The sequence below is a fragment of the Musa acuminata genome, chromosome BXJ3-6, assembly GCF_036884655.1.
Source record: "Musa acuminata AAA Group cultivar baxijiao chromosome BXJ3-6, Cavendish_Baxijiao_AAA, whole genome shotgun sequence".
Taxonomy (NCBI): Eukaryota; Viridiplantae; Streptophyta; class Magnoliopsida; order Zingiberales; family Musaceae; genus Musa; species Musa acuminata.
Window position 1 is genome coordinate 30,527,309 of NC_088354.1, and position 26,426 is coordinate 30,553,734.

The 26,426-nt window shown below is 35.4% G+C and overlaps 3 protein-coding genes across 6 annotated transcripts; 2 read left to right on the forward strand and 1 right to left on the reverse strand.

Annotated features, from left to right (window-relative positions):
* Positions 1–630: 630 nt before the first annotated feature.
* On the forward strand, positions 631–5,876 carry LOC135639970 (membrane-anchored ubiquitin-fold protein 3-like). Of its 4 annotated transcripts, none has more exons than XM_065154016.1 (6): positions 637–850; positions 1,001–1,137; positions 1,258–1,383; positions 3,629–3,799; positions 5,423–5,498; positions 5,594–5,876. In XM_065154016.1, exons 2-5 carry the CDS (start codon positions 1,008–1,010, stop codon positions 5,476–5,478), a joined length of 483 nt encoding a protein of 160 aa, XP_065010088.1. In that variant the 5' UTR covers positions 637–850; positions 1,001–1,007; the 3' UTR covers positions 5,479–5,498; positions 5,594–5,876. The 4 variants fall into 4 exon arrangements, with proteins under 4 accessions (XP_065010090.1, XP_065010091.1, XP_065010088.1 ...); XM_065154017.1 differs by having other exon boundaries at positions 5,598–5,876; XM_065154018.1 differs by lacking the exon at positions 1,258–1,383 and having other exon boundaries at positions 631–850.
* Positions 5,877–14,376: 8,500 nt separating this feature from the next.
* LOC135640103 (uncharacterized) lies at positions 14,377–17,093 on the forward strand. Its single transcript, XM_065154241.1, has 2 exons — positions 14,377–16,270; positions 16,948–17,093. Exon 1 carries the CDS (start codon positions 14,652–14,654, stop codon positions 16,236–16,238), a length of 1,587 nt encoding a protein of 528 aa, XP_065010313.1. The 5' UTR covers positions 14,377–14,651; the 3' UTR covers positions 16,239–16,270; positions 16,948–17,093.
* An 864-nt stretch (positions 17,094–17,957) lies between these two features.
* Positions 17,958–18,700, reverse strand: LOC103988919 (uncharacterized). The gene is made up of 2 exons (XM_009407607.3): positions 18,577–18,700; positions 17,958–18,504 (listed from the first exon to the last, which is right to left on the reverse strand). Exons 1-2 carry the CDS (start codon positions 18,632–18,634, stop codon positions 18,191–18,193), a joined length of 372 nt encoding a protein of 123 aa, XP_009405882.1. The 5' UTR covers positions 18,635–18,700; the 3' UTR covers positions 17,958–18,190.
* Between the last annotated feature and the right edge of the window lie 7,726 nt (positions 18,701–26,426).

A 26,426-nucleotide genomic window follows, 5' to 3' on the forward strand; every position in this document is an offset into this window, starting at 1 on the left:
CATCAAAATAATATCTTGATAAAGACATTCGAAATCCTATAGTCCCAAGTCCAACAACCTTCATCAAATCACACTCCATGGTAGAACCAAAGGGTTTGGTCTTACATGAGTAACCCATATGATACTCCAAAGTTATAATTAATTATTTCTTATTATATATTTTACGCATCTATAGTCATAGTTATTTATCCTTACATAATTTTCACTCGAAGCATAGAGTATAATCTTATACTAAAAATATAGTATTTTTATGAATCATCCAAAATTGCAAATACATAACTTGTTTTATTACCTAAATGAATTAATTTGAATTTAAAACTGTTTTCTATTGTTTAATATTTATTTATAGGATTTCAAGCCCTCTAAAAAGGAGATTCTGAATCCCTTATTTCTATGATAATTCCCATTCTAGTATTCACATTCAACAAATCAAAATTAATTTTCACTAAGCATTTGATTATCTGTAAAGAGGACTCTCTGTAGATCTTTCTACAGTAAATAAAAGAATATACCAAAATTTAGTGGTCTACAAAAAAACCTTAATATAATATTTCCGTATGTTTTGATTTTATTGATTGAACATTGGATTTGAATAGTGACAGTCTTTTGGGCCAAAAAAAAAGAGAAAATTTCTGTTTTGCCACGCTTCCGCGTTGTCGTCTTCTCTGGTCAAAGTGGAGCAGCCGCCGAAACGGCTCCGTTGCTTCTCCCTCTTCCCTTCTTCTTCTTCTTCTTCTTCCGAAGCATGCCTCGCTCTCGAAGCCCGAACCCTAGCAATTTCATATAACCTCTTCAAATCGTCGCAGGATCTCGCGATTGCCCCCTTCTCCCGCACGATTTCCGCATAAAGGTGATATTTTTGCCCTCCTCTCTCTTCCTTGGGGCGGAATTTTAGCTGTTTTATTCTCCCTTTCTCTTCTATCTTGGCCTTTGAATCCTTTGCTGGATCGAGAGGCGATTCAGGGCACTGATTTTGTGTTCTTTGGTTGGGTCTTGTCAGATAGCAAATGCCAGAGGAGGATCTGCTCGAGCTTAGGTTTCGGCTCTATGATGGATCGGACATCGGTCCCATCCGGTATTCTTCGTCTTCCACCATTGCCATGCTCAAAGAGAGGATTGTGTCGGAGTGGCCACGAGGTAGGGTTTTGTGTTTCCTGTTCTTGGGGGTTTATAGATCTGTTCAAGACGTTCATTTGTTTTCCTTTCCAGTGCATCCTGTGTGTGTTTCTTGAAGTGATGAATACTTTTCCTTTCCAGTCCTTGCGAGTTGTGTTGATCTTGTGGTACTCTTGAAGGAGGGTGCTCCAAATTTAGTTCGTTTGTCGTGTATGCTTCATGCCAATCAAGAGTTATTCGGATATCATGTGCATTTGACCCGTGAAGGTCTTTTTTCTTTGCCCTCCATGTGTCGTATCATATTCAGATCATGTGCTAAGAATTCAGAGAGGCACTTGCCATCAGTGATTCAATGCTGTCCCTTCTTATGAGGCTGTCTCCTTTCTCTTTCTTCATGCTCTTGACAATTATGTCAGCTCCATTTTAAATGGATGCTTAAAGAGAGTTAGATGGCTTTTAGTGTTTTACTAGTCAATTTTTGCACAATTTTCCAGGATCAGATATTCTTACTTTTGTTATAGTATACGTTGCAAATTTGTTGCTAGTGTTGGTTGAGAAGCCTTCTGTTTTCCTGAAGTAGGTATTGCTTACTAGCGTGAATGCGAATTCATTTTATTGTCCCGAATTGGGATCTTTCTGAATTTAGTTATATTTTGTAACTTTTTTTTTTTGTCGTAGAACTTATGTATGACTTGCAATTTGTTCTCGGACATTGCACTATGTATGAGAACGTTCAGCAGCAATTCTGGTTCAGATGGATTTTACAACGCATGGACATTATGTATACACACTTTATATGCCTGTTTAGGAGTGTATCCCATGCATAGTAAAGTACAAATCTCCTGCTGTTTACTAGGAAAGGTTGCATATCTTTTTCCTAGAATTGGTGTATTTCTTCAGCTTATTATGGCAAATTATATATCTTGCAGTAAGGTAATTTTGAGTTCATCATGATTCAGCTGTTCCAGAACTTCTCATTTTACCTAGGTAGTTGATAAAATTTAAATACTACATGTAAGTAATGATGATGGCATGCTGTTGAATTGGATAAATGTTTAATATTAATTTAATTTTTGGACGCAAGTTTTCTATCATGATGTGCTTGCAGAGAAAATATTCAGTAAAAAGTGTTATTTAAGTTGGATAAATGATTGATAATGTTTGCTTGTTGAACTCAGGCAAGTTTTTGTTCATGGTTAGCTTGCACAGAAGTTATACCTGTAAAAGAGTGATAACTTTTCCGTGTAGTTTATGTTTCTAATACAGGTGATGATATTGGGCTATGGTAATTTATGCTAAAAAGATGGAGTTACTTTGATTGTAATTCAAATGTGCATTATGATACTTAGGAACTGAATTGGGCTATTGTAATGTTTATGTGAAAAACATGAACGTACCTTGTTTGAAATTCAAATGTGCATTAGGATACTTAGGACCTTGATTTGCTGAACATTGTGCTTCTAACATTGTAAGAATGCCACCGTACAAAGTCTCCATACAAGAGTTGGCATTCTCAAATTTTGGAACTCTTAAAACCATGTGAGAAGTATGGCATTTTCTAACCTAGTGTGATGCTTATGAAGTCCTTTTTATTTTCAGTTCTTGTTTTTTATTTCTTTTCCCTTTCTTTTACTTTTCTTTTTTGTCTATTTTTTCCCTCTCTCTCTAAAGAGGAGGGGGAGGACTGGAGGATTAAGTTTAGACTTCATTTCTAGATATTGTGAATTAGGTGTTGTTACTTCCATGGTGTTCTATATAGAACCATAGATAACCATGTGAGTCTTTAAGATCCGTTAACTTATTTTTTCTTCAGTTTGCATCATATTTTTCATGTTATTGATCACTTGCCACAAGAAAGATATCATGGCAATGAAACAATGATAAATGATATAGGTAGGATTGTATGTGGCATGTTCTCCAGTTGTAGGAAGAATAGATGGAGCAGGATTATCAAGTTTTCACAAACTTGGGATTTACTGTAAGATCAATCATATTCCTTGAGGCCAGCTAAGTGGCAGATTGAATTGCAAGTTTGATTGATAGATTGAAAGTGAAATAACTCTATTTCAGGATTTTTTGCTCTTTTTGACCTCCAATGCCTCTGGAGTCTATTTTCACTGCTTTAATCAATGAATGTATTCTTTAAGAACAAAAAGTTGTACAGTCAAACTTCTCAGTATATCAACTACATAGTCTGAATTAAGATCACTTGGGTCGTGATAATTTCTATGAAAAGGGACAAGCACGTTGTTTATGACAAATGTGGTATTGGTATTGGGAATTAATACATCTGGCGCTTTAAAGCAGATAAATTGCGGATGATGATTTAGTTTCATGTGGCATTCAAGAGCATATTCTGGTTATCTATCATTTACATCCTCTTTCTGTCAAATACATTCACCTTGTTTATCATCAATATCTCCATGTTAACCTGTTAGTTTGTTGCATTCTTGGTTGTTCCATCTACTGTTGAGCTTGGGTTTCTCATTTCCATATACTCTCCTCATTTTAGATAAGCAGATTATACCAAAAATCGCTAATGATGTCAAATTGATAAGTGCGGGGAAAATCTTGGAGAACAGCAGAACAATCTCTCAGTGCAAGCCAACTTTTGGTGAGCTCCCTGGAGGTATTATCACCATGCATGTTGTTGTGCAGCCATCATCAGCTAAGTCTAAAACAGGTAATGTGAATCTCATTTATATTTTGTTTTTTCTTGTTTATATCACTTTGGAACTATATATTCTTTTTTAGAATTACTTCTGGATCAAACTTTGTAAAATTCGAATTTGGTAAATCCTAGTGTGAGGGTCGATTCACATCTCATTTTCTCAAGATGTGTTATCAAGTGCTAGTAATTTGTATTGAAAAATTCACCTGTTCTCTTAAATTAATATGATATGAAGTGATCTTAGGTCTTCTAACTAGGTGCCCAGCTTAGCGAGTAAATATCAACCAGTGAAGTTATTTAAAAGTTGGGAAGAATGTAAATGTTAATTTTAGGATACTGTATGTACAGAAGATTACTAGTATGATAATTATAAATTCTGTGCATTAATGGTAGCCATGTGTATTTTGCAAAAATAAGTACAAGAAATGTGGAAAGCAATCACACCACCTGTACAGAACATGCTTGCTCTTGAACAAAACTAAGGTTTCGAAGTTACCTTGAAATGCAAATTTCTGAATTGGATTGGCCTACAATAAAACTGTCATGTCCTATGTATCTTATTGCTTACTGCAAATAAGCTACTGTAGAAGGGTGGGCCAAGAATCTATTTCCTGTAGATGCCATAGAATGTGGTTGGCAATTAACTGATATCTGACACAAGCTTGATTTGCTAAATGATTTCAGTTGTTTCAGATCTGCAAAGGCAGGAATTGCCAAATTAAAAATAATGTTTCGAGATATTAAATTTAAGTCACCGATGTACATATATTTTCATTTCAGTTAGCCTAGGATGGGATATGGTGGTGGTCTTCTTCATATTATTGCCTTGGTCTGAAGAGATTAGCTGTCTCAAGAAGGCAACCATGTGAGACAAAAGAAGGAATTTTCTTTTTCTCAGATGAGAGAAAACATAGCTTTAATGTGGGACTATCCACCAAGGATTTAAATATCAGTTTGATATTGGTTTAAAGAGTCTATTGGAATAGTATGGTACCAATATAACGACCCTCCTATCTAATGTACAACAACAACAAAATCATAAGTCCCAACTATTTGGGATTGGTTACATGAATCTTTTGTCGTCATTGAGATATATAAAGCCTCTTGTCTTATGTCATTAAATAAAATATTATAAAAGGAAATTGATATGTGCTGTTATTGAGTTATATGTTCCAATGCTGATATTCAAACCTAAATGCTTTGCTATCCACAACACCTAGTCTTATTACTTCAAGAAAATTTGCTAATGTTTCATGGATTGTATGAAATGCATGATTTGGATCTCCCACAGAGATGGAAGCCTTAGATATAGAGGGAACGTTTCAAATATGTTTCCTCAGGATTCAAATTTAATTGTTTCCTTAATGGATGACAATTATGTTTAAGCACATTCAGTCCTTTTCATGTTTTCCCTGAATCTAAAACCTACATAATCAAATTGTTGACTAGTCTTGGAATTAGCTTTTTATTATATTGGGTATGATAAAGATTTCATTTTTTTCTACATACTTGGTTCACGTGTTGAATGTGATCAGCACATTCATCGCTTTAGATATCATCTCATTAAATATTTAACATTATGTGGTTTATGGCTGCCTGAAAATAGAAGATCATTGCTATTTTTTTACTTGACAGAGAAGAAAGTTGATGAGTTGCCAAAGAAGGCAGCCTGTTACTGTTCGATATTGTAGAGCAATGAATCTCTTCTATGGTACGTAGTTAGCAGCAATAGAATCATATCCAGCTTTTCATTTAGCGGAAGAGAAGGATGGCACAAAACTCATGGCATGTGTTCTTTTCTTGAAGGAAGGTTCCAATCCTTGCCTCGCTCCGTCGAAGTTGTTATAACATGCTAATCATCTGTGAAAGAAGAGAGGGTCTTAATGTCTGATATGTATGTATGAAGTAAATTGTCTAGTTTCATTGTGTTTAGGCTACAGTTTTTCCTTGTAACAAAAGTATTCGTTGTATTGATCGAACTCATTGCATATGGAAGTTAAAGAGTCTCGGAGGGTGCCCTGTTGTCTCCCACATTGTTCTTGAACACGGATTTTAAACTGGAAGTAAATGCTGATGCAGCTTTTGTTGACATGGAAGCAGCATAAAGAAAGAAATATTTTCTCGTGGTCTAATCTCTGGTCCGATGATATGCGTTAAAGTTGGATTATGATAGTGATATGATAATTATTCATGGCCAACCAAGATTACCTATGTGTAGCGCACTCAGCAGATAAAGTCTTTTACATCGGCATGGCATCAAAACGAAATATGTCCATATTAAAGTACTTAGAATTACTTAATAGTCGACGATTGTTGCAGAAAGAATTTTATATATGGAGAAGAAATGAAATACGTCCTTATTAGAATTACTTAATTCTTTATAATCGACAGAACGAATGTTATACAAAGGGGGTTTCTCCAGATATGTTCGAAGATCAAATTCTTAGAACTTACACTGAACTCCTGAATGTTGAGTTGAACATTAAGAGGTACTGATGGATACGCACAGCCCAACGGAGATTTGCTTTGGCACTTGTGCTTGCATTGAAGACGAAGACGAAGACGTGCACTTCCTCCCTATGCAATCTCACCCTACACGATTTGCTTCGCAGCAGATCTGCTTCACCTCGCTGAGCTTGATCTTCTAATCTGCCTCTTCCATTGACCCTCCTTTACTGTTCTGCCTTATTCTACTCGGCAGACAACAAACACTTTACGGCGACGATACTGATTTGTGGTGGACAACTACTGCTCTACTCCGGCAACCGTCTTTGATATGCCTCTATAATACTTGATATCAACCATCCGTGCTTGACCTTACGTTTGTGCACGATAACAGTCTTCTCTCTCGACGATACAGTGTGACATCCAACCACGTTCGACATCCATACTGTCTTCCTTTATCTCTAACTCTCCGATGATTAAATCTTTAAGAAACAAAAATTTTTCTCAACCTACAAGACTCATATATGTCAATGTAGCAATTCTAATCATGTGGCAATTATGTATTTAACGATCATAATTTATTAACCTTCTATTTGTATATGATTTATTTGACTCTATCAATGATTTAAATATTTAAATATCAAAAAATCTAATTTTAACAATAAAGTCACCATAAATTATGATTACATTAAGATCATCTTATTTTATAAACTTTTTAAGCCTTAGTTATTGGTTTTATAGTGCCACTAATCATTCGTGTAGTGCTATAATAGAAACATAATCCAAGTTACAAAACACTTTCACCAATAGCTCTCACGATGTTAAGTCTTCTAATCTACCTTAGTGATATAATCAAGAGGAAAGTACTATTATTGACTATATATAAAATATGAAAATTATTATAAATAACTTTACTTTGACAAGTCATTTCTGACTGATGAATAAATCAACGTTCATATTTTCAATAACCTAAGAGATGAATATAAGGAATTGACGACTGTAATTCGAGCGTGAGTCACCAACATCATTCGAAGAATGATATGATAAATTGTTCAATCATAAAACATATTTAAAAAAAAAAAAAAGACGAGTAGTAATTATAGCTCAACTTAACTAAAAATACAAAGGGAAGGGCAACTCCAAATAGTAAGAACTTTAACAAAGGGTCAAATAAGTTATCTCCTAGACATATTGGAAATCACTTCAACTCATACAATTAATACAACTACCAAAAGTCCTAGCAGTCTAACAACATATGAATCAGCAAATAATCATTTGCTAACTTTGTGACAAAGTGGGACATACAATAAAAGTCATTGGTCGACTAATGCCTAATACAACACCTGATTTACCTCAAGTAAACATCATGATTAGTTCATCTATTCATCTAAGTGATTGGATTTGTCGACTGACTCTGGAGCTTCACATCATATTACCTCTGACCTACAGAATTTATTGATTAATTTTGACTATGATAGCAATAAAGACGTGGTGATAGTAATGATATTCCTATCACTTATACTGGTTTTATGATACTTAATTCACATATAATAACTTTTAAACTTGATGTTTTATGTGCACCAAAAAAACTTATTTTTATCTCTTAATTCTTCAAATAAAATAATATTTATATTAGATTTTTTCTTGACTTATTTCTTGTAAAGGATCCAAACATGAGGGCATTCTTATTTCGATGTCGGAATAAAAACACCTTTGAGTGACCACCACTAATGTCTTCATGAGTTACCCAACCAATCGCTATTATCTTCGTTGCTATGCCATTTAATGTATACCATCATTGCCTTGGCCCTTCATCGTCTTCCATTCAAGAACAAATAATTTTTTATTACGCTATTCTAGTTTTCAAATAAAGATGTTGGTCAATGTGACTCATTCCTTGGTAACAAAAGTCATAGATTATCTTTAAAAAACACTTCTATATCTTGTCTATGCTACTTGAAATTATTTACATTGATATTTGGAGTCTTGCCCTAATCTTTTCTTTTGATAATTTTAGTTTCTATATGTTATTGTTTTGGACTACTTCACCAAAACAGATGGTTCAATTCATTCAAACATAAATCCAAAGTTACCTTAGTTTTTGTTTATTAAAAAAAAAGTTAAAAATTTCTTCCGGTTCACCATTAAGATAGTCTATTCTAATGAAGGTGATGAATACCAAGCCTTAATAACTTACCTGTCAACTTATGACATACAATATCTGAAGTTACCACCATAGATACTCTAACTTGTTAGCTCTATTGAAAACACTAATACATAGTTGAAACCACTATTACTCTTCTTTACCAAGCCTTCATACTACAATCCTTTTAGTCAATAGCCTTTTAGAATAATATCTACCTCAAAAATTATATGCCCACTTCAAACCTACAACTTAAATCACCTTTCAAATGTCAATTTCACAAACTCTCAAACCTTCACAAATTAAAAATATTTAGTTATTTATATTATGCCTAGTTTTGGCCATACAACTCTCTTAAATTAAAAATAGGATCTAAATAATATATCTTCATTAGGTACTCAATTGAACATAATGTCTTTTGATAATTTAATCCTCAAACTCATAATGTCTTTATATCATGCCATGTTATATTCATTGAATCTAACTTTTCTTATACAACATTGATCCTTCGATGATAAAAGCTATCATCATATCCATCTATCATTTGACTCATATGGACACATGCCAAACTCCTTCGATCATCTCTTGTTATGTCACCTAGCTCAACTAATAGCTTTGCTCCATATCCTCATCCTTTGTTCCTATTTAACATCTTCTCACCTCACTAGATTACTCTATACTACCAACCAATGCTACGTCCTCAATACCACTTGATATGTTTTTGTCTCCTCTTCGATCAAATGATGTTGTTATGTATCAACTTGATTAGGTACATATCATTGATTCATCACTAACTTTCATATCATTACTAGAATCCAGTCATCTCACCCGACTTTAATATCATATAACAACATATTTCAAAAATAATATCTCCAAACTACATTATATTTTTTATCTTCATACCACCATAAGCTCTCGACTTGAGCCCACAAAACTCACAAATATCACTCAAGCTCAAAAATCCCTCCTAAAATTGTGTGAGGAATATGATGTTTTGCATAATAATGTCGTTGGACCTTTGTACCATCCAATCCCACAAAATATTATTGGATATTATAAAATCTTTTGAATTAATTTGAAGCAAGATGGATCCACTACTAGATATAAAGCAGGCTAGCTAAAGGGTTTCACTTAGCTATCATGAAGGCTAGTATTTATGATAATTGGATGTTAATAATACTTTCTTGTATGTGACTTCGACTAATGATGTATTTATGTAATAACCTTGTTTATCCTTAACATCCTAACTATATATGTAAACTTAAAAAAACTATATATGTCAGGCTCCAAGAGCGTGATACAATAAACTTAGCTTATACATGATATCAATCGACTTTGTCAACTATAAATCTAATAATTTTTTATTTTTATTCCTACGATAATAAAAAGGATATACTATCTACTTACTAGTATATGTAGATGATATCATCACCACAAGCAACTACTCCATTGAGATTAAATAATTTCTTAAGCAACTAGTAGATCGATTCTTTGTTAAAGATATCGGATTATTGAATTACTTTTTTTGGTGTAGAAGTCATATTCATATCTATTGACTTTTTTTTTTCTCAAAAGAAGTATATTTAAGATCTCATATTATAAACAAATATGTAAAATAGCAAAGAGATTGCTACCCTACTTTTCTCTATTGAGTCACTCAAACTATATGATGATAGTTCTACTATGGATTCAACATAGTATCAACAAACACTTAGCTTTCTATAATACTTATCTCTCACTCATCTAAATATTTTATTTATTATTAATAAATTATCATAATTCATACGTCAACCCTCCACCAGTTATTTGTCTATAATGAAGTGCATCGTATAATATCTTAAAGGGATCTTTAATCATGGTTCTACCTTTGTTGATGTTGATTAGGCGGCAATGTCGATGATAGAACATACAAATTGTATTCCTTAGTGCAAATTCTATTAGTTGGAGCTGGTAGTCATAGGTGTCCTACAAGCCAATTACGTGAATGATGGCACATGTGACACAACGCACATTCTTTTTGCTTATTATTATTTATTGGTAGTTTCTTACTTTATCTTATGTATTGCATATATTGTGATGTCCATGGATCTATGCAATGAAAATCAGATCGTGATGAGATCAAATAATCTCGGTCGTAGGTCACTCGAGAGAGACAACGAGATAATCGAAAATACTAGTATGTTGTATACCCGTCAATATGATGGAGGTGGTTAGTCTCATAGCTGCTTATGTGGGGGACACCAAGGATATAGTGCAGGTACTCATTGGAGAATGAGTTCACTGATTGATCTACTCATGGAATGTTGAATGATTGATGATACCTCATTGTTAGACAACGATTTCATCGTCCCAGTTGTGTATTTGATCCTTAGACTTGAGACACCAAGGATGTCTTGTATGAGCACTACACTGTTTGATACCAAACTTATATGTTTTGAAGTTCTAGATCTAGTACAACTGATCATCGGGAGTGACAGTCAATCTTACGAGGGCAATTGAGTGTCGATGGAGGATCATTGGTTCTTGATATCATAAGAGAAATATCTTATATATTTTTGCTCAAGCAAATCCCTAGCCAGGGTCATTTGGTTTGAGAGAAAAAGAGTTCTTTGGGAGAATCTGATTGGAGCAAAACTCGAATAGAAACCGTATGAGCCAAGTAGTACCATGCTCAATATATGGTCTCTGAGATTTAGATAGAAGAGGAATCATAAATACATAGTAATTAAGGACAGACAAGTCCAATGAATTAGATTCATTTGTATCGTCTAGGGACTACGGCGTAGTGGCATAGTACATCCGTAGTTGATGAGTCGAGTGAATTATTATGAAGATGACAATTAACTGATCAGAAGGAGTTCTGACATGTATGACTCATAGCTAGCTTGATATTGGGCATAGAGAACTACACACATATGGCAGGTGTTGTGACGATTAGAGGTTCAGATATAAGATATTCGTTGGTGCCAATGTCTTATTGGATATTCAGTAAACTCCTAAATTATTAGATCTTATGAATAAGATCTAATAAGAGACAATGAGAGATTATTGGGTAGAGATCCACTAATCTAAGAGGCTTGGGTAGTTGGATGGAGATCTAGTACCCAATAGGGTAGGATTCATTAGGGTTAAGTTGATAGGGACCTCTATAAATATAAGGGAACCAAAGGAGAGCATAAGCTAGACCTTTTTGGCTGCCACCTCATATACTCCTCTCTCCCTCTCCTCCTTAGCCAACAACTTTAGTTTAGGGCACGTGGATAGCAAGAAGGGCGACCCTTCTTGATTGTATGGTGCACGTAGAAAGAAGGATTGTGCAGTAATTTGAGGAGCATCTTCGCAACCCCTACTATAAAGATCACCAATAGAGAGGAGAACAGTTAACCTCCTTCATCCTCTCTTATAGATTTATAGATTTTCAAGGATATACGAACTCCCTATATGTAACATATCTTTTACATACACGTAGTTTTTAATTTTACGGGTTTTTATGCACTAGTCTTCTCACGATGACAAGAAACTTTTTATGCGAGAAGTTCTTAGATTTTATTTTTCTATTCTTCCGATGCGCATATGATGTCGCCTTAAATTTCCCAATATGAGCTCTCAGAAATAAGAAATAAATGCATATTTTACCGTGGAAGTCAAGTATCATGTTGTTGCTACCAATGTTGTAGAACTCAACTAGGTCACTAACTTCACGAACTTGATGTCAATCCTTACTTTGGTCTAATAATTTATTATGATAATATTGGTGCTACCTACTCATGCTCCAATCCAGTATTCCATTCTTATATAAAGCACATTGCTATCGACTTTTATTTCATTAGAAATCAAGTTATTAGGTGTTAGCTACCTATATCTCACATTCATACATTTGATAAATTAGTAGATTCTCTCACAAAGTCACTTGTTTACGAGGCATTCTACTCATATCACTCTAAGATTGATATCCATGACAAAAACTCAATCTTATGAGGGGCATAATAGAAAATCGACTATAAATCAAATATTAAATAATTACTAAGATATAATATTAATATTTATAAGGATATTTAGTCTCACATTGATTGAGGAGTAGGGGAACCAATGACTTATAAGCCCACCAGGTCACCTTTACCCTTAGATATGCTTTTTGAGGCTCACAAGCTCCGAAAGGGCAAAACCATATAGATATATTCAAAGGGAACAATTTCTTACGAGTCAATGAGGTCGTACGAATGATAACCAAATATTGACTTATCAGAAGGAAGGTCATAAGCTCTTAGCTTATGAACTGCAATTAAGCATTTCTCAATCTATATAAATGATTGAGAAACCAAGGATTTATAACTCCATCGAATCAAACCAAGGATTGGAGTTTACGAGTTTCGAAAGGATAAAATGTCTAAAGCGGATAATTTCTCACAAGCTTATGCAGCCACACCAATGACGATCAAATGTTAACTTATCAAATAAATATAATTATGATATATCAATCATCTCACAACACAAGCATAATCATATGCATGATTAAAAGGTAATCAAGCACATTCTGTTCGAAGAACGTGATACTCCTCTCTCAACTTTCACCAATATAACTGCAATTAAGCATTTCTCAATCTATATAAATGATTGAGAAACCAAGGATTTATAACTCCATCGAATCAAACCAAGGATTGGAGTTTACGAGTTTCGAAAGGATAAAATGTCTAAAGCAGATAATTTCTCACAAGCTTATGCAGCCACATCAATGATGACCAAATGTTAACTTATCAAATAAATATAATTATGATATATCAATCATCTCACAACACAAGCATAATCATGTGCATGATTAAAAGGTAATCAAGCACATTCTGTTCGGTGATACTCCTCTCTCAACTTTCACCAATATAACTAAGATCCAAGGGTTTTAATCTTCCTATTTGTGGGAGAATCCAAGTCAATTCTATATCCACACCATCGATGATTCTTTCGTGACCATAAATTTTCACTTTCACGGGAAAACTCAACTCAAATTACCATAAGCGTTGAGGTTTAGACTGATAGGTGCATGCATTTGATTAGTATGATGGAGTTATTATTCATATATTAGAAATTAGATGGTTGGAATGGAGAGGAGTGTTGGATTACAAAAAAAAAAAAAAAATCTACAAATCATTATTAGACTAACTATGCTTTATGAATTGAGTGTTAAATAATTTAGATATAATATAAAAAAATTACATCCTTAAAATGAGAATCTTAAGGTAGACGTGTAGAGTTTTAGGAAAGATAATAAATATATATATATATATATATATATTGTGAATAATATTCAAGTATGACTCACCACATTGGTCAAGTTGGGTCAAGAAAATTGGTACCCAACCTAAAAAGAAGAAAAGAAATCTTGATGCTTGTTCAATTCAATTGAGATAAAAAAAAATTAAATCAACTTGATGCATTTATCATAGACATAAGCATAAAAATAATTGATGCACTTTAAAAGGACAAAGCATTTTGGTAAAATATTTTTTTATGCTTGATACATCCATTTATTTTGGACAAAGATAAAAGCATCATCATCTAAGCATATATTTTTTTATATGAATAATAATTGTTAAGTTTTAAATTAGGGCATTATGCTATGGCATTGGACGAGCACTTCCAAATCTCATTTCATTCCAAAATGAACCTTTTTGTAATTCCAAACATGATAAGATCTAGAAAAATGAATATCAACTTTCAGCTCGTATCAATTTTATTATCTTAAGTTAAAACAGTTACTAACAAGCTTAGACACTTCCCTTTTGTGCTCTTTTTGATATGACAAGATGCTATCATCCTGTTATAATAATTAAAAGATTTAGATGATATATATTAGAATTTGATGATATGTATATTAACTAAGTTTATGATATAGTTCCTCCACTCACTCTCTCTCTCTCTCTCTCCAAAACATGAATCCAAAGATCAGATCCAATTAGATGCCAAAACGGGTAGGATCCGCATGCTAAGTCCGAGCGCAAGTCGTCACCAAAGTCCGAGTTCAAAGCAACCTCTGCTTGTCGTTCCAGAGGACTCTGGAAGTTTTCCCAGCCTATCTCGGATTCCGAACCTACTTGATATATCCAAACCCCTATATATATCAACGCTGCCCACCAACGAAGCCTGGGTCGCACTTTTCTCAGAGCCCGCCACTTCACCGTGAGAGATAGTGAGATCCTCCTTCTCAGAAGACCCATCGAGCACCGCCGGCCGCCGAGTGCAGCCTCGTCGCCCCCGGGCTTCGACGTTTTCACCGAGAGAGAGATGGACAGGCCCTTCTTCTTCCCAGAAGGCCAATGGAACACCGCCGGCCGCCGCCGCCGAGAGCAACCCGGTCACCCCGGTGCTTCGACGTTTTCACCGGGAGAGAGAGATATAGACATAGACAGTCCCTTCTTATTCTCAGAAGACCCTTGGATCACCGCCGGTCTCCGCCGAGATCAACCCCGTCACCCCGGTGCTTCGACGTTTTCACCGGGAGAGAGAGATATAGACATGGACAGTCCCTTCTTCTTCTCAGAAGACCCTTGGATCACCGCCGGCCGCCGCCGAGGGCAACCCCGTCACCCCGTTGCTTCGACGTTTTCACCGAGAGAGAGACATATAGACATGGACAGTCCCTTCTTATTCTCAGAAGACCCTTGGATCACCGCCGGCCGCCGCCGAGAGCAACCCCGTCACCCCGGTGCTTCGACGTTTTCACCGATAGAGAGAGAGATAGACATGGACAGGCCCTTTTTCTTCTCAGAAGACCCTGGGAACACCGCCGGACACCACCGAGAGCAACCCCGTCGCCCCGCAGCTTCGCCGGCGGTGAACGACCCGGTCTTCTCTGTCCCCGTTTGCTTCGGATCCGACGTGGCGGCCGCTGCCAAGAAGCCAGCGACGGCGCTCCCCTCGAAGGCGACGAGGTCGGCCGCGGCCGTCGCTATCCAGAGGGTCCTCCGGGGCCACCTGGTGCGGAAGAACGTGAGGGTCGTCTCCAGGCTCGCGGCGGAGTTGGGCGAGATAGAGCAGATGGTGCGGTCCGGATTGGAGCGACTGCTTGCGGAGCCGAAGGAGCGGCTGCGGGTGAGCGAGATGCTCATGGCGTTGCTCTTCCGTCTTGATTCCGTCCGCGGTGTCAGGGAGTACCGGAAGAGGGTGATCCGGAGAGTCATCTCGCTCCAGGAGTTCCTAGATTCCGTCTTCGGCCAAACCCAAACCCTTGAATCACCAATTCCGGCAGAGACGCACGGAGAGATCCGTGATCGTGATGCCATTTTGGAAGAGGTTGGCGAGATGCCTCAGGATGACAACGCCGAGGAAGAGACGGCTTCTGGCTCCAAAGATGTCTCGGTTCAAGAAAGCGATCCGGACTCTAACCAAGACCCTATTTTGGCCGTCGTCAAACAGGTGTTTGATGCATCTGACGAGAGCTTCGAAACCCTAGATTTCACTGACGACCTCAAGAAAGAAGAAGAGAAGGCAGTGATTGAAGACTTTGTTGTACTATCCATGGAAGAAGCCATCGATCCGTCTCAAATGCGATTCGATTCCGCGGCTAACCCGGAGAAAGCTGCCGTCGCTGATTTAATAGAACAAGAGAACAGGGAGGCGGCTGCAGGGATCTCGACAACAATCGCTGAAGCCGAGACAGGGGCAGCGAGGCCGCACATGAGCGAGACGGTGGATGTGCTGAAGAAGGTGATGGCGGAGACGGAGAGGCTGCAGGGCCTGGTGGCGGCGTTGTGTGAGCAGAACACGCAGCAGTGCATGCTGATGACAGATGTGGTGGAGAGGGTCGAGCACTTGGAGCGGGCAGTAAAGACCATGCGTGAGAAGAAGAAGATTGGTGCTGCTAAGTGCTAACCGCGCTCTTGCTTCTTTGGTCGACAACGAAGGTAGCCCGATGAAGCAGTGATTCCTAGTTTAGGTTGTTGTATAGTTTATGGTAGTATGAAATGGTGATTGGTTTTGTTTACCTCTGCTTCTGCAGATTTGATGAACAAAATTCTGCTTAAGAACAATCTTTCGATTTAGTTCTCTGATCCCTAAATCAGATAGATAGATAGATTGATAGAACAGTGGACTTGAGGAAATTCTGTGAGGAATAATATAGTTGTACAGATAGTAGGGATGATTGTATTCTACTTGTAAGTATGTATAGCAGTTTTGTTATCATTAAGTGATACAGTAGATTTCTCTTTTGAAACCAACACTAATCAGGAAAACAAAAGATGCCATCCTGCTTGATAAATTGCAATGTGATAAACTGTTCTATATAATATGTCTCGACAATGTTGGTAAGATTCTTCTGCATCTACCATTTATATGCCAACTGCAACTAGTTTGACTTTGATGCCCTGATATTTATGATGTTTAGTTTATTTTTGTCATGTTTTTCAGCATTATATATACTGTTGGTACATTGTTGCAAACATCATCAGATGACATGAAATAACAGTCATTTCTATGTTTCTCAGCATCATATATTTTCCCCATGTCAGTCAGTCAGTCACAAACAAAAGTAGAGTATGCATTTTATGCCATGACACACAGACTTTCCTTCTTCTTGCAGGCCAACTTCAATAATAGATCTGGAGGTGGGGGGTCATTGGTTTCAAATGACTGGAGGATGCTGCTGAAAGGATGCGCTACAAACTTAGTGGTCACATTCATAACAAGTTGAGATTATTCAGTCTTAAAAGGGTTTTTATTTTCTTTTTTGTGTCTTGGGTGTGGATGTTGTCAAGCTATTGAAATCCAGACATTATAGTTGCATGAATCCAACTGGTCCACAGCAGCAGTGCTTGTAAGTGATCATCAGTTGCTTGGCCTGCATTGCTATCCAGCTTTGAGATAGCAGAGATGTCTAACAACAACTTGGCAGGTTGCCTAGTCTTAATCCCAAGGTTGTATCATCATCATCATCATCATCATGATGTTGTGGTTAAAGGAACTGAATTCGATTTGTCAAAACATCATAGGACAGACATATTGATGCTTAGTTATGCTGAACTCTAAAGCTGGTAGGGTGTATCCCATCCCAGTGGCATCTTGCGGGTGGTTGTGATGTCTTATCTCCATAATTCCGAAAAGAAGTTGGTAGTCTTGTCCAAAACTTGCATAACAAGTCTCTTATATTTCTTTGTTCTTAATTCGAGGCAATAGTGCATGAGAGTCAACGAGATAGCTGCATTTCTATGGTTTTATGGTAGAGACAGCAAAACAGGGCAAGTCTGCAGAGAGTTCGGTCATGCATGACTGCTAGCCTTTAGAATGATGTAAGGCCATTCAAAATGTCTAATTACTTTTGCACAACACTTCCATCTAAGTCACTTTTCATGCTCATTTTGCATTATGGTGGTTGTGCTGAAGAACAGAGATAAAAAGTGAGTACACAATACGAAACATGTCAATCGGGATTTGGCTTATATCGTTTAGTTTTAGATTAGTTTGACACTAAAAATATTAATCTGATAGTGATTTATCAGATTCACTTGAGTTATTTTTTATGATGTTGGCTGTGGGAAAACCTTCCCATCTAATCAATCGCGGCAACACAGTCACAAAATTTGAAGCAAACATCTGGCTTTTTCTAAATGGAGAGCATTAGGGGATCACAAGGTTGGTGCAACTTCTTTTCGTATACTTTGAACTGCTACAAAGAAAGAAGACAATGACACACACCAAGAAACCCTAATCTAAAGGAATGGTTACAACCCAGTTATTCCAACCCCTCCAAACTCATCATCCCCCACGCTGCTTCTGTCCACATGCAGCTCAGCTCTTCCCATGGAGCTGCTGCATATATCCACCGATCACCAGCAACCCACCTGGAAGCTCGCGGGGGACATCGTGAAGGCCCGATCCCACGCGTAGCAGAACTTGACGGAAACCGAGCTGGGGATGCCTTTCCCGTCGTTGACGAGATAGCCGGCGCCCTCGCGGCGGAACAGCTTGGGGTCGACCATCATGGAGCTGGCGAAGCCCTCCGACCGCAGGAACACGCTCCTGACGGTGCACCGGCACAGGTTCTTCACCTCCACCTCGAACACCGGGTCGTATCCCACCTTCTTCCCCGTGTTGGTTTGCTGCACCTGAATGCTCGAAAGCTCACACCGCTGGCTCTCCACTGCATCAGTTCCAAGGACATGAATCATTGGAAGATAGATATATAGACAGACAGATCGATAGAGAGGAATACCTGCTACAAAGGAATGGAGGAGGAGGACAGTAGAGAGGAGCTTGAGGACAGAAGCCATTGCAAAAGAAGGCTTTGTTTGAAGAAGATATGAGCCTTCACTTTGCGTGTGTGCCTATATATCTACATATAGACAAAATGAGCTCTGTCAAGCATGTGGGCTGCGATTTGGATGTGTTGATGAGTGGGTAGGAGATCATGTGAGGAAGCAAACACCTTTACGATTAGGACAAAGGCATTTGCCTGTTACTTTAATCAGCACCATCTTGAGCCACTTCATGGCCATGTTGGCTGTGGATTGACTCGACTCCCTGTGTGTGTGAGGTAAGTACGACGCATCACCTTCATGTTGACTCAACATGTTACAGTCCAAGTAAAAGAAAAGCTCATTCATTCCAATGTGGTTTGACATCAGGAAATTAAGCTTCTTTCAGGAGGATTGGGGTGAATCACTCCCCCATTATTTTCAGCTACAGAAAGATTTGTTTTACTTTATAACACATAACTTATGTCTTCTCTCGACCAATATCCGTGGCAGCGGTGATTGTCATTGAACCCATCATGCTATGATATCTCGAATTCTCAGAAAGAGTCTCAATTTGGTTGGAAATTCGATTTGTTCAATTTTCCTAACTTAATTATCGTAAACTAACTTGAGTATTAGAGGATTTTTGTCGAGAATATCTTGATACAAGAGGAACAGATTGGACATCCAACTCGAAACTTTCCTTTGCCGACATGAGCATCCTCATGTAGGATTCCCTTGTCATATGCATGTAGACAATCAAATCGGACATGAGCAGAAGATAGAGTCTTCCAAGATTCTGAGCTATCTATATCTCCTAGAAAGATTTGTTTTGCTTACATCTAAAGCTAAATAATTACAATCTTGTTCTATAAGAGCCATAACGGATTGGCTACTGATGTTTTTTCTTTAGATTTTGGTAGATAAAAGTAGATAAAAGAAATGCTTATCTTTGGTAGAATCATATCCTAGATATGACAGGTCAAGTCTCCTTGTTGCAGAATCCAAAGCAATTCCAAGTCAACGTGAAACATTCCAGCAACAAAGCAGGGACCAAGAATATTGTTCTTGGTCCATCTCAACTCTCACTTTATTCTTCCTCACTGTTCCTGAGATTCCCAGCAAATACTATATGGACTTCAGGGTCTTTTCAGTCTTCCATGCTACGCCTTCTCCCACTAAAGATTGACACAAAACACGAGTCGAGAATCTATCGAAGTAGGCTTCAGATTCGAGCTTCAACCATACATCACCCTGAAACAGGAAGCGAACTTTAAGGTCACGAGATGATCAAGGTTCAACGATCACATGAGATGTCATAAGATTTCTAGCAAGGTTTGCATTTTCGTGTACCGATAATGTCTCGTATAAAGTTTGGAGCAATATCATACTGATCTTTACTTTAGTTTCACGAAAAATCTAAAAAATTAATCTTCTGGTCCAATATATAATAGACCGACAAAATACCACTCGTAATCTACCATACCAAACAAACAGTATTGTAAACCTTAATTTCTAATATGATGAAGTCAAGAACCACCTCTCAACTCAACTCTATCAAATGTATCAACGGCCAAACTATAAGCCATATGCTGATCATGAAGTGACGAAACATTAATCAGCAATAATAAGCTCACAAATCGAGAGAAAAGACATTGCAAATCTGTCGAAAGTACCGCGACTTCATGTCAGCAAAGGATTGAAGAAAGAAGGAAAAAAGGAAGGCTATGGGTTGCCACAAGTGCTTATGAGAAACCGAGCTTCTTTTGTGCAACGCATGGCAAATCCTTTGAGTCAACCAAGGATTACAGCAACAACAGGAAAAAGTGTCGATGGACAGCGCAGCACTTACATCAGAAAGAATTGAATATAGGATTCTTTTGTAGCATGCTGGATTGAGGTTTCATAGACTGCGTTAGAATAAAGGAAAGGAGGACTTTTAACTCCATTCATCAGAATATTAAAAGAAAATATATGAAAAAGGATAAGATGCAAAATTAGGATATACTAAATAGAGAGATAAATTGCAGAATGAAGCACGAGGAAAGTAGCGGATGGAGGAGAATCATTCAAACAGCAATTGCAACGATACAATGTAACCGTTATTATTAAATATTTTATTTAATAATAATGGAACCATTCTTATTAAGTTTATCATTTAATTTTTTATTTATTATGTTTTAAATATTTTAATTTTTTATTATAACTATTATTATTAAATATTTAATATCATTAAAATTATTCATTATGGTTCAAACGTTAGTTGGTGATAATAAATGGAGAACATCTATATAAATGAGGATTTTGGTCCCTTAGCTTAATATCTCTTTAAAGTCTAAACGATTTCCTACACCATGTAAAACGAGAGTTCTGAGTCGAGAAGTGCCAAAGTTCAAGAAGAAATCGTTGCTGAAATTCTTGACAACAATGACCGGAGGTACGTTATTTTATTTTCTCATTAATTTTCTTGTGTTTCTATTATAATGGTTTAGAAACATATTTTGGTATCAAAAATCTAATAGTTGGTATCAGAGCCAATTGACCTCTGCCTTGATATAAAAGAGTTTTTATTTTTTATACCATAAATATGGCTTTATTTTGGTTTCATTTTAAAATTTTTTGATTTATTTCATGTTGAAATTTATGAGATATAATATTTTTAATATTTTGTAGTCAATAAAATGCTCATATTATGTATGCATATTTGGTTATATTAATTCATGCTTATACGTCAATTTTATATGTCCAAAATCTATAGTGATCCATATAATTTTAATTAATTAAGAATTAGTTACAGCATCATTAATTAATTAAAATTATATATATAATTAAAATAAGGATCACATAAGTAATTAGACATCATATTGTGACTGAATATATTCAATATAATAATTGTTATCCAATAAGATCTTTTATTATATTCAATATAATTAATCATGATAAAATATCATATTATTTTTATAATTTATCCACACGGATTATGAATTGGAATATAATTTGATAAGTTTATCATAAAGACCATTTGAATATGTTTGAATTAAAAATTTAGCCCATAATTTTTATGTCATGAGATCATGTTTCACATTCGTAAAACATATAATTTAAACTATTAAGCCTCAAATTTTGACATAAATATGTTTGATTTTATGTAGTTTCTCAAACTGCTAATTTCTTTTATATTCAATGTGATATTCCCATAGGGTGATAACTATAAGATATGAAAGGAGAAGGTTCTCCTTCATTTAGGATGGATGATATTGATTATGATATTAGGAAGGACGAACCACCTAGAGTCAATAATACCAACACTCCAACTGAGGCCACGTTATATGAGCGATGGGAGCGATTCAATCGACTTAGCGTGATGTTTATCAAAACTAAGATAACTGCTGGCATACGTGGTTTTGTTGACCTGCATGAAAAAGTTCAAAACATATGTGATATTTTTCATTGATTCCCTCTCAAAGTTGTTCTTTGGGCATTGGTTCAAATTGAACCTATCACCTTTCACAATGGAAGCAACACTCAGTGAACAATCCTTTATCCAAAATCTTTCTAAAAGTTTATTGATATAAGTTTCTTATGATAGACCTAAAATACCTTGAGTTCTATTTCTATGGATCTTAAATCCAATGACATAAGATGCTTCACCTATATCTTTTATGTCAAAATTTTTAGAAATGAATTGTTTCACCTTATGCAACAAACCCTTATCGTTAGTTGCAAGCCAAATATTATCTACGTATAAAATAAGAAAATATATTTTAATCCCATTGACCTTCTGGTATATACATTGATCTATGAGATTTTTAATAAATCTGAATGAAGAAATTACTTCATCAAATTTAAAATACCATTGGCGGGAGACTTGTTTTAACCTATATATAAATTTCTTAAGCTTACAAACTAAGTGTTCACCAACACTAGAGGAGAAACCTTCAGGTTGTTTCATATAAACCTCTTCCTCTATATGTCCATTAAGAAATATCATTTTCACATATATTTATTATAACTCAAGATCAAAATGAACAACCAATGCCAAAATGATACGAAGAGAATCTTTCTTAGATATACGAGAAAACGTCTCCGTATAATCAATTCCCTCTTTTTGAGTAAATCCTTTTACAACAAGTCTCGCATTGTATCTCTCAATGTTACCTAACGAATCTTTCTTGGTTTTAAAGACTCATTTGTAGCTAATAGCCTTTGCTTCATTAGGTAACTCTACAAGATCCCAAACTCCATTGCTCTTCATAGAATTTATCTCTACTTTCATGGCATCGTGCTGTAAATTTGATTCTTTGCAACTCATGGTCTATGAAAAGGTTTCAAGATCATTTTTGGCTCCAACATTATAGCTCAATTCTTATAGATATATAACATAATCACCCAGAATTGCTGATCTTTTATTTCTAGTAGATCTTCTTAATGTTGTACTAATGTTTTCTGAAAGAATTTGTGGTTCATCTAGTTGTTTATGAGCTTGTTGTAATTCCTGAACTGCTTGATCTATTAGAATACTGTCAGCAACTTGTAAAATCTTAATGATTAGTTGTTCAGCACCAGTTTGTATTTGAGGAGTGCTATGAACTATAATCAATCTATCAATTGATGTGAAATGTTGAGATTCTATATGATCATATGCAAAAACTATATTCCTGAATTGATTGCTCCCATTGATCATGTCATCCTTAAGAAATTTAGCGTTTCTTGATTTCACAATCCTAGTTGTGTGAGATGGACAATAGAATATGTAACCGTTGGAATTTTTGGCATATGCAATGAAATATCCACTAATAGTCCTCGGGTCCAATTTCTTCTCTTGTGGATTATATATCCTGACCCTAGACGGACATCTTAAATGTGCATATGTTGCAAACACAATTTCCAACATTTTCATAATACAAATGGTGTATTTAGGACAGCCTTGGTTGGAACTCGGTTTAATATATATACAGCCATCTTTAGTGTTTCAATCCACAAGAACTTAGAAAGATTGGAGTTGCTAAGTATACTCCGCACCATGTCTAATAATGTTCGGTTTCTTTCTACAACACCATTCTGGTTTGGAGAATCAGGAATAGTGTTTTGGGCAACAATCCCATGTTCTTGAACAAACTTAACAAAAGGACTAGGTGCTTATCCATTTTCAGTATATCTACCATAATATTCTTCATCTCTATTTGATCTCACAATTTTAATTTACTTACCATATTGGTTCTCAACTTCAACCTTAAAGATTTTGAAGGCATCCAATACTTTATTTTTGTTATGAAGTAAATAGATATACATATATTATGAGTAACCAGCTATAAAAGAGATGAAAATTTTCTAACCATATGTGTCCAGAACAACATATATCAGTATTAATGATCTCTAATATATATGAACTCCTATTAACACCCTTTTTGGACTTGTTGGTCTGCTTTCCCTTAATATAATTCACACAAGTCTTAAAATTAGTAAAATCAAGAATACTAAGTATACCATCATTAACTAATCTCTTAATTCTCTCTATAGAGATATGTCCCAATCTCCAGTGTCATAACATATATGAGTCCTCAATAATATTACACCTTTTAGTGTCAACGTAAATATACATTAAACTTTGAGTGTCATCATTTTATAAGAAAATATAATAAAGACCATCAAACAAAATATCTTTCCTAACACAATCAGATTTATATAATAAATGAAATGATGTATCTTGAAAATTAAAGGAATATTCAACTGGTACGAGTCTAGAAACAAAAATTAAATTTCGTGAGAAACTTGGTACATAAAATGTCCTTTCCAATTTTAAAACAAAACCATTACTTAAAGTTAAAATGCATGTTTCAATTGCCTCTACACGTGAGCTCATCTTATTACCTGATAATATGCTTTGCTCACTTCCTTAGGTTTTGTATACCCTGTAAAAAGTTTGCAATATAGATTGTTGATCCAGAGTCAATCCACTAGGTGTTAATATTAACATTAACCATATTAGATTCATAACACACAAATGAGATTGGTTTACTTTTCTTTTCGAGCCATTGTTGGAATTTCATACATTCCTTCTTCATGAGTCCCTTCTTTTTACAGAAAAAATACTTTGCTTCTTTCTTGATATCAGTTTCGGGTGGTATTTTACCTTTTCCCTATTGATGAACTTTCTGATTGGCTTGATTTTTGTCAGTTTTATTCTTCCCATGAGTGGTTACCACCAATGTAGTCTCACACAATTCCATCACTAGCCTCTCTTCTTCTTGAGCATACATAGTCATTAATTCATTGATTAACCATTTGTCCATATATGTGTTATATGAAATCTTAAAAGGCCTGTATTTATGTGGAAGGGTGTTCAGAATATAGTACACTAGGAAAGATTCTAATATATTAACCTCGAGTTTCTTGAGTTGAGTCGCAATATCTTGCATTTGCATTATATGCTTACGCACACCCTTTATGTTGGAGAGTCTGAGGGATGAAAACTTTATTATTAAGGTACTTACTAGTGCCTTTTTCGAAGTAACAAATTGCTCATCGATAGCTTGTAGCAAGTCTCGGACCTTCTCATGCTAGTCAACAGAACCACGTATGCCAGCAGTTATCTTAGTCTTAACAAATATCACGCTGAGCTAATTAGATCGCTCCCATCGCTCATATAACACGACCTTAGTTGGAGTGCTGATATTAGTGGTTGTAGGTGGTTCATCGTTCCTAATAGCATAATCAATATCTATCCACCCTAAATGGAGGAGAATCCACTCTTTCCATATCTTATAGTTATCGCCCCTAAGTTCAGGAATGTCACATTGAATATAAGAGAAATTAACAGTTGAAAAATTATATAAAATCAAACATGTTTATGTTAAAATTTGAGATTTAATAATTTAAATTGTATGTTTTAGTAATGTGAAACATGCGAAAAGATGAATCTCATGACATAAAAATTGCTTGTGGACTAAATTTTTAATTCAAATAGATTCAAATGGTCTTTATGATAAAATTATCAAATTATATTCTAATTCATAATCGCTGTGGGAAAATTATGAAAATATTCTAATATTTTATCCAGATTAATTATATGAATATAATAAAATATCCTATGGGATAATTATTATTATATTAAATATAATCAATCATTATATTATGTCTAATTATTCATGTGATCCTTATTTTAACTTTATATATAATTTTAATTAATTAAGAATGTTGTGGCCAATCCCTAATTAATTAAGATTAGATGTGTCACTAGACATTTTGAACATATAAAATTGACTCATAAGTATGAATTAATATAACCAAATATTTATACATAATATGAGCATTTTACTGACTAAAAATATTAAAAATATTATATTCTCATGATTTTCAATATGAAATATATCAATAAGTTTAAAAAAGAAACCAAAATCAAGTCATATTTATGGTATAAAAAATAAAAACTCTTTCATATCAAGGTAAAGGTTAATGGCTCTGATACCAACCATTAGAAATTTTAATACCAATTATGTTTCTAAACTATTATAATAAAAACATAAAAAAACTAATGCAGAAATAAAAATTAGGTACCCGACCATTGTTGTCAAGAATTTCAACAACGATTTCGTTTTGTATTTTGGTATTTCTCAGCTCAAAACTCTCACTTTAGGGGGTAGGAAATCATTTAGACTTAGAGAGATTTATAACACAGGGACCAAAACTCTCATTTATGTAGACATTCTCCCATCAAGAATATTTATTATCATCAACTTCGTAACGTTCAAGAATTAATTTAAATTTATAACGTTTGAACCATATTAAAGAATTTTAATAATACTAGAAAAAATATTTAATAATAATG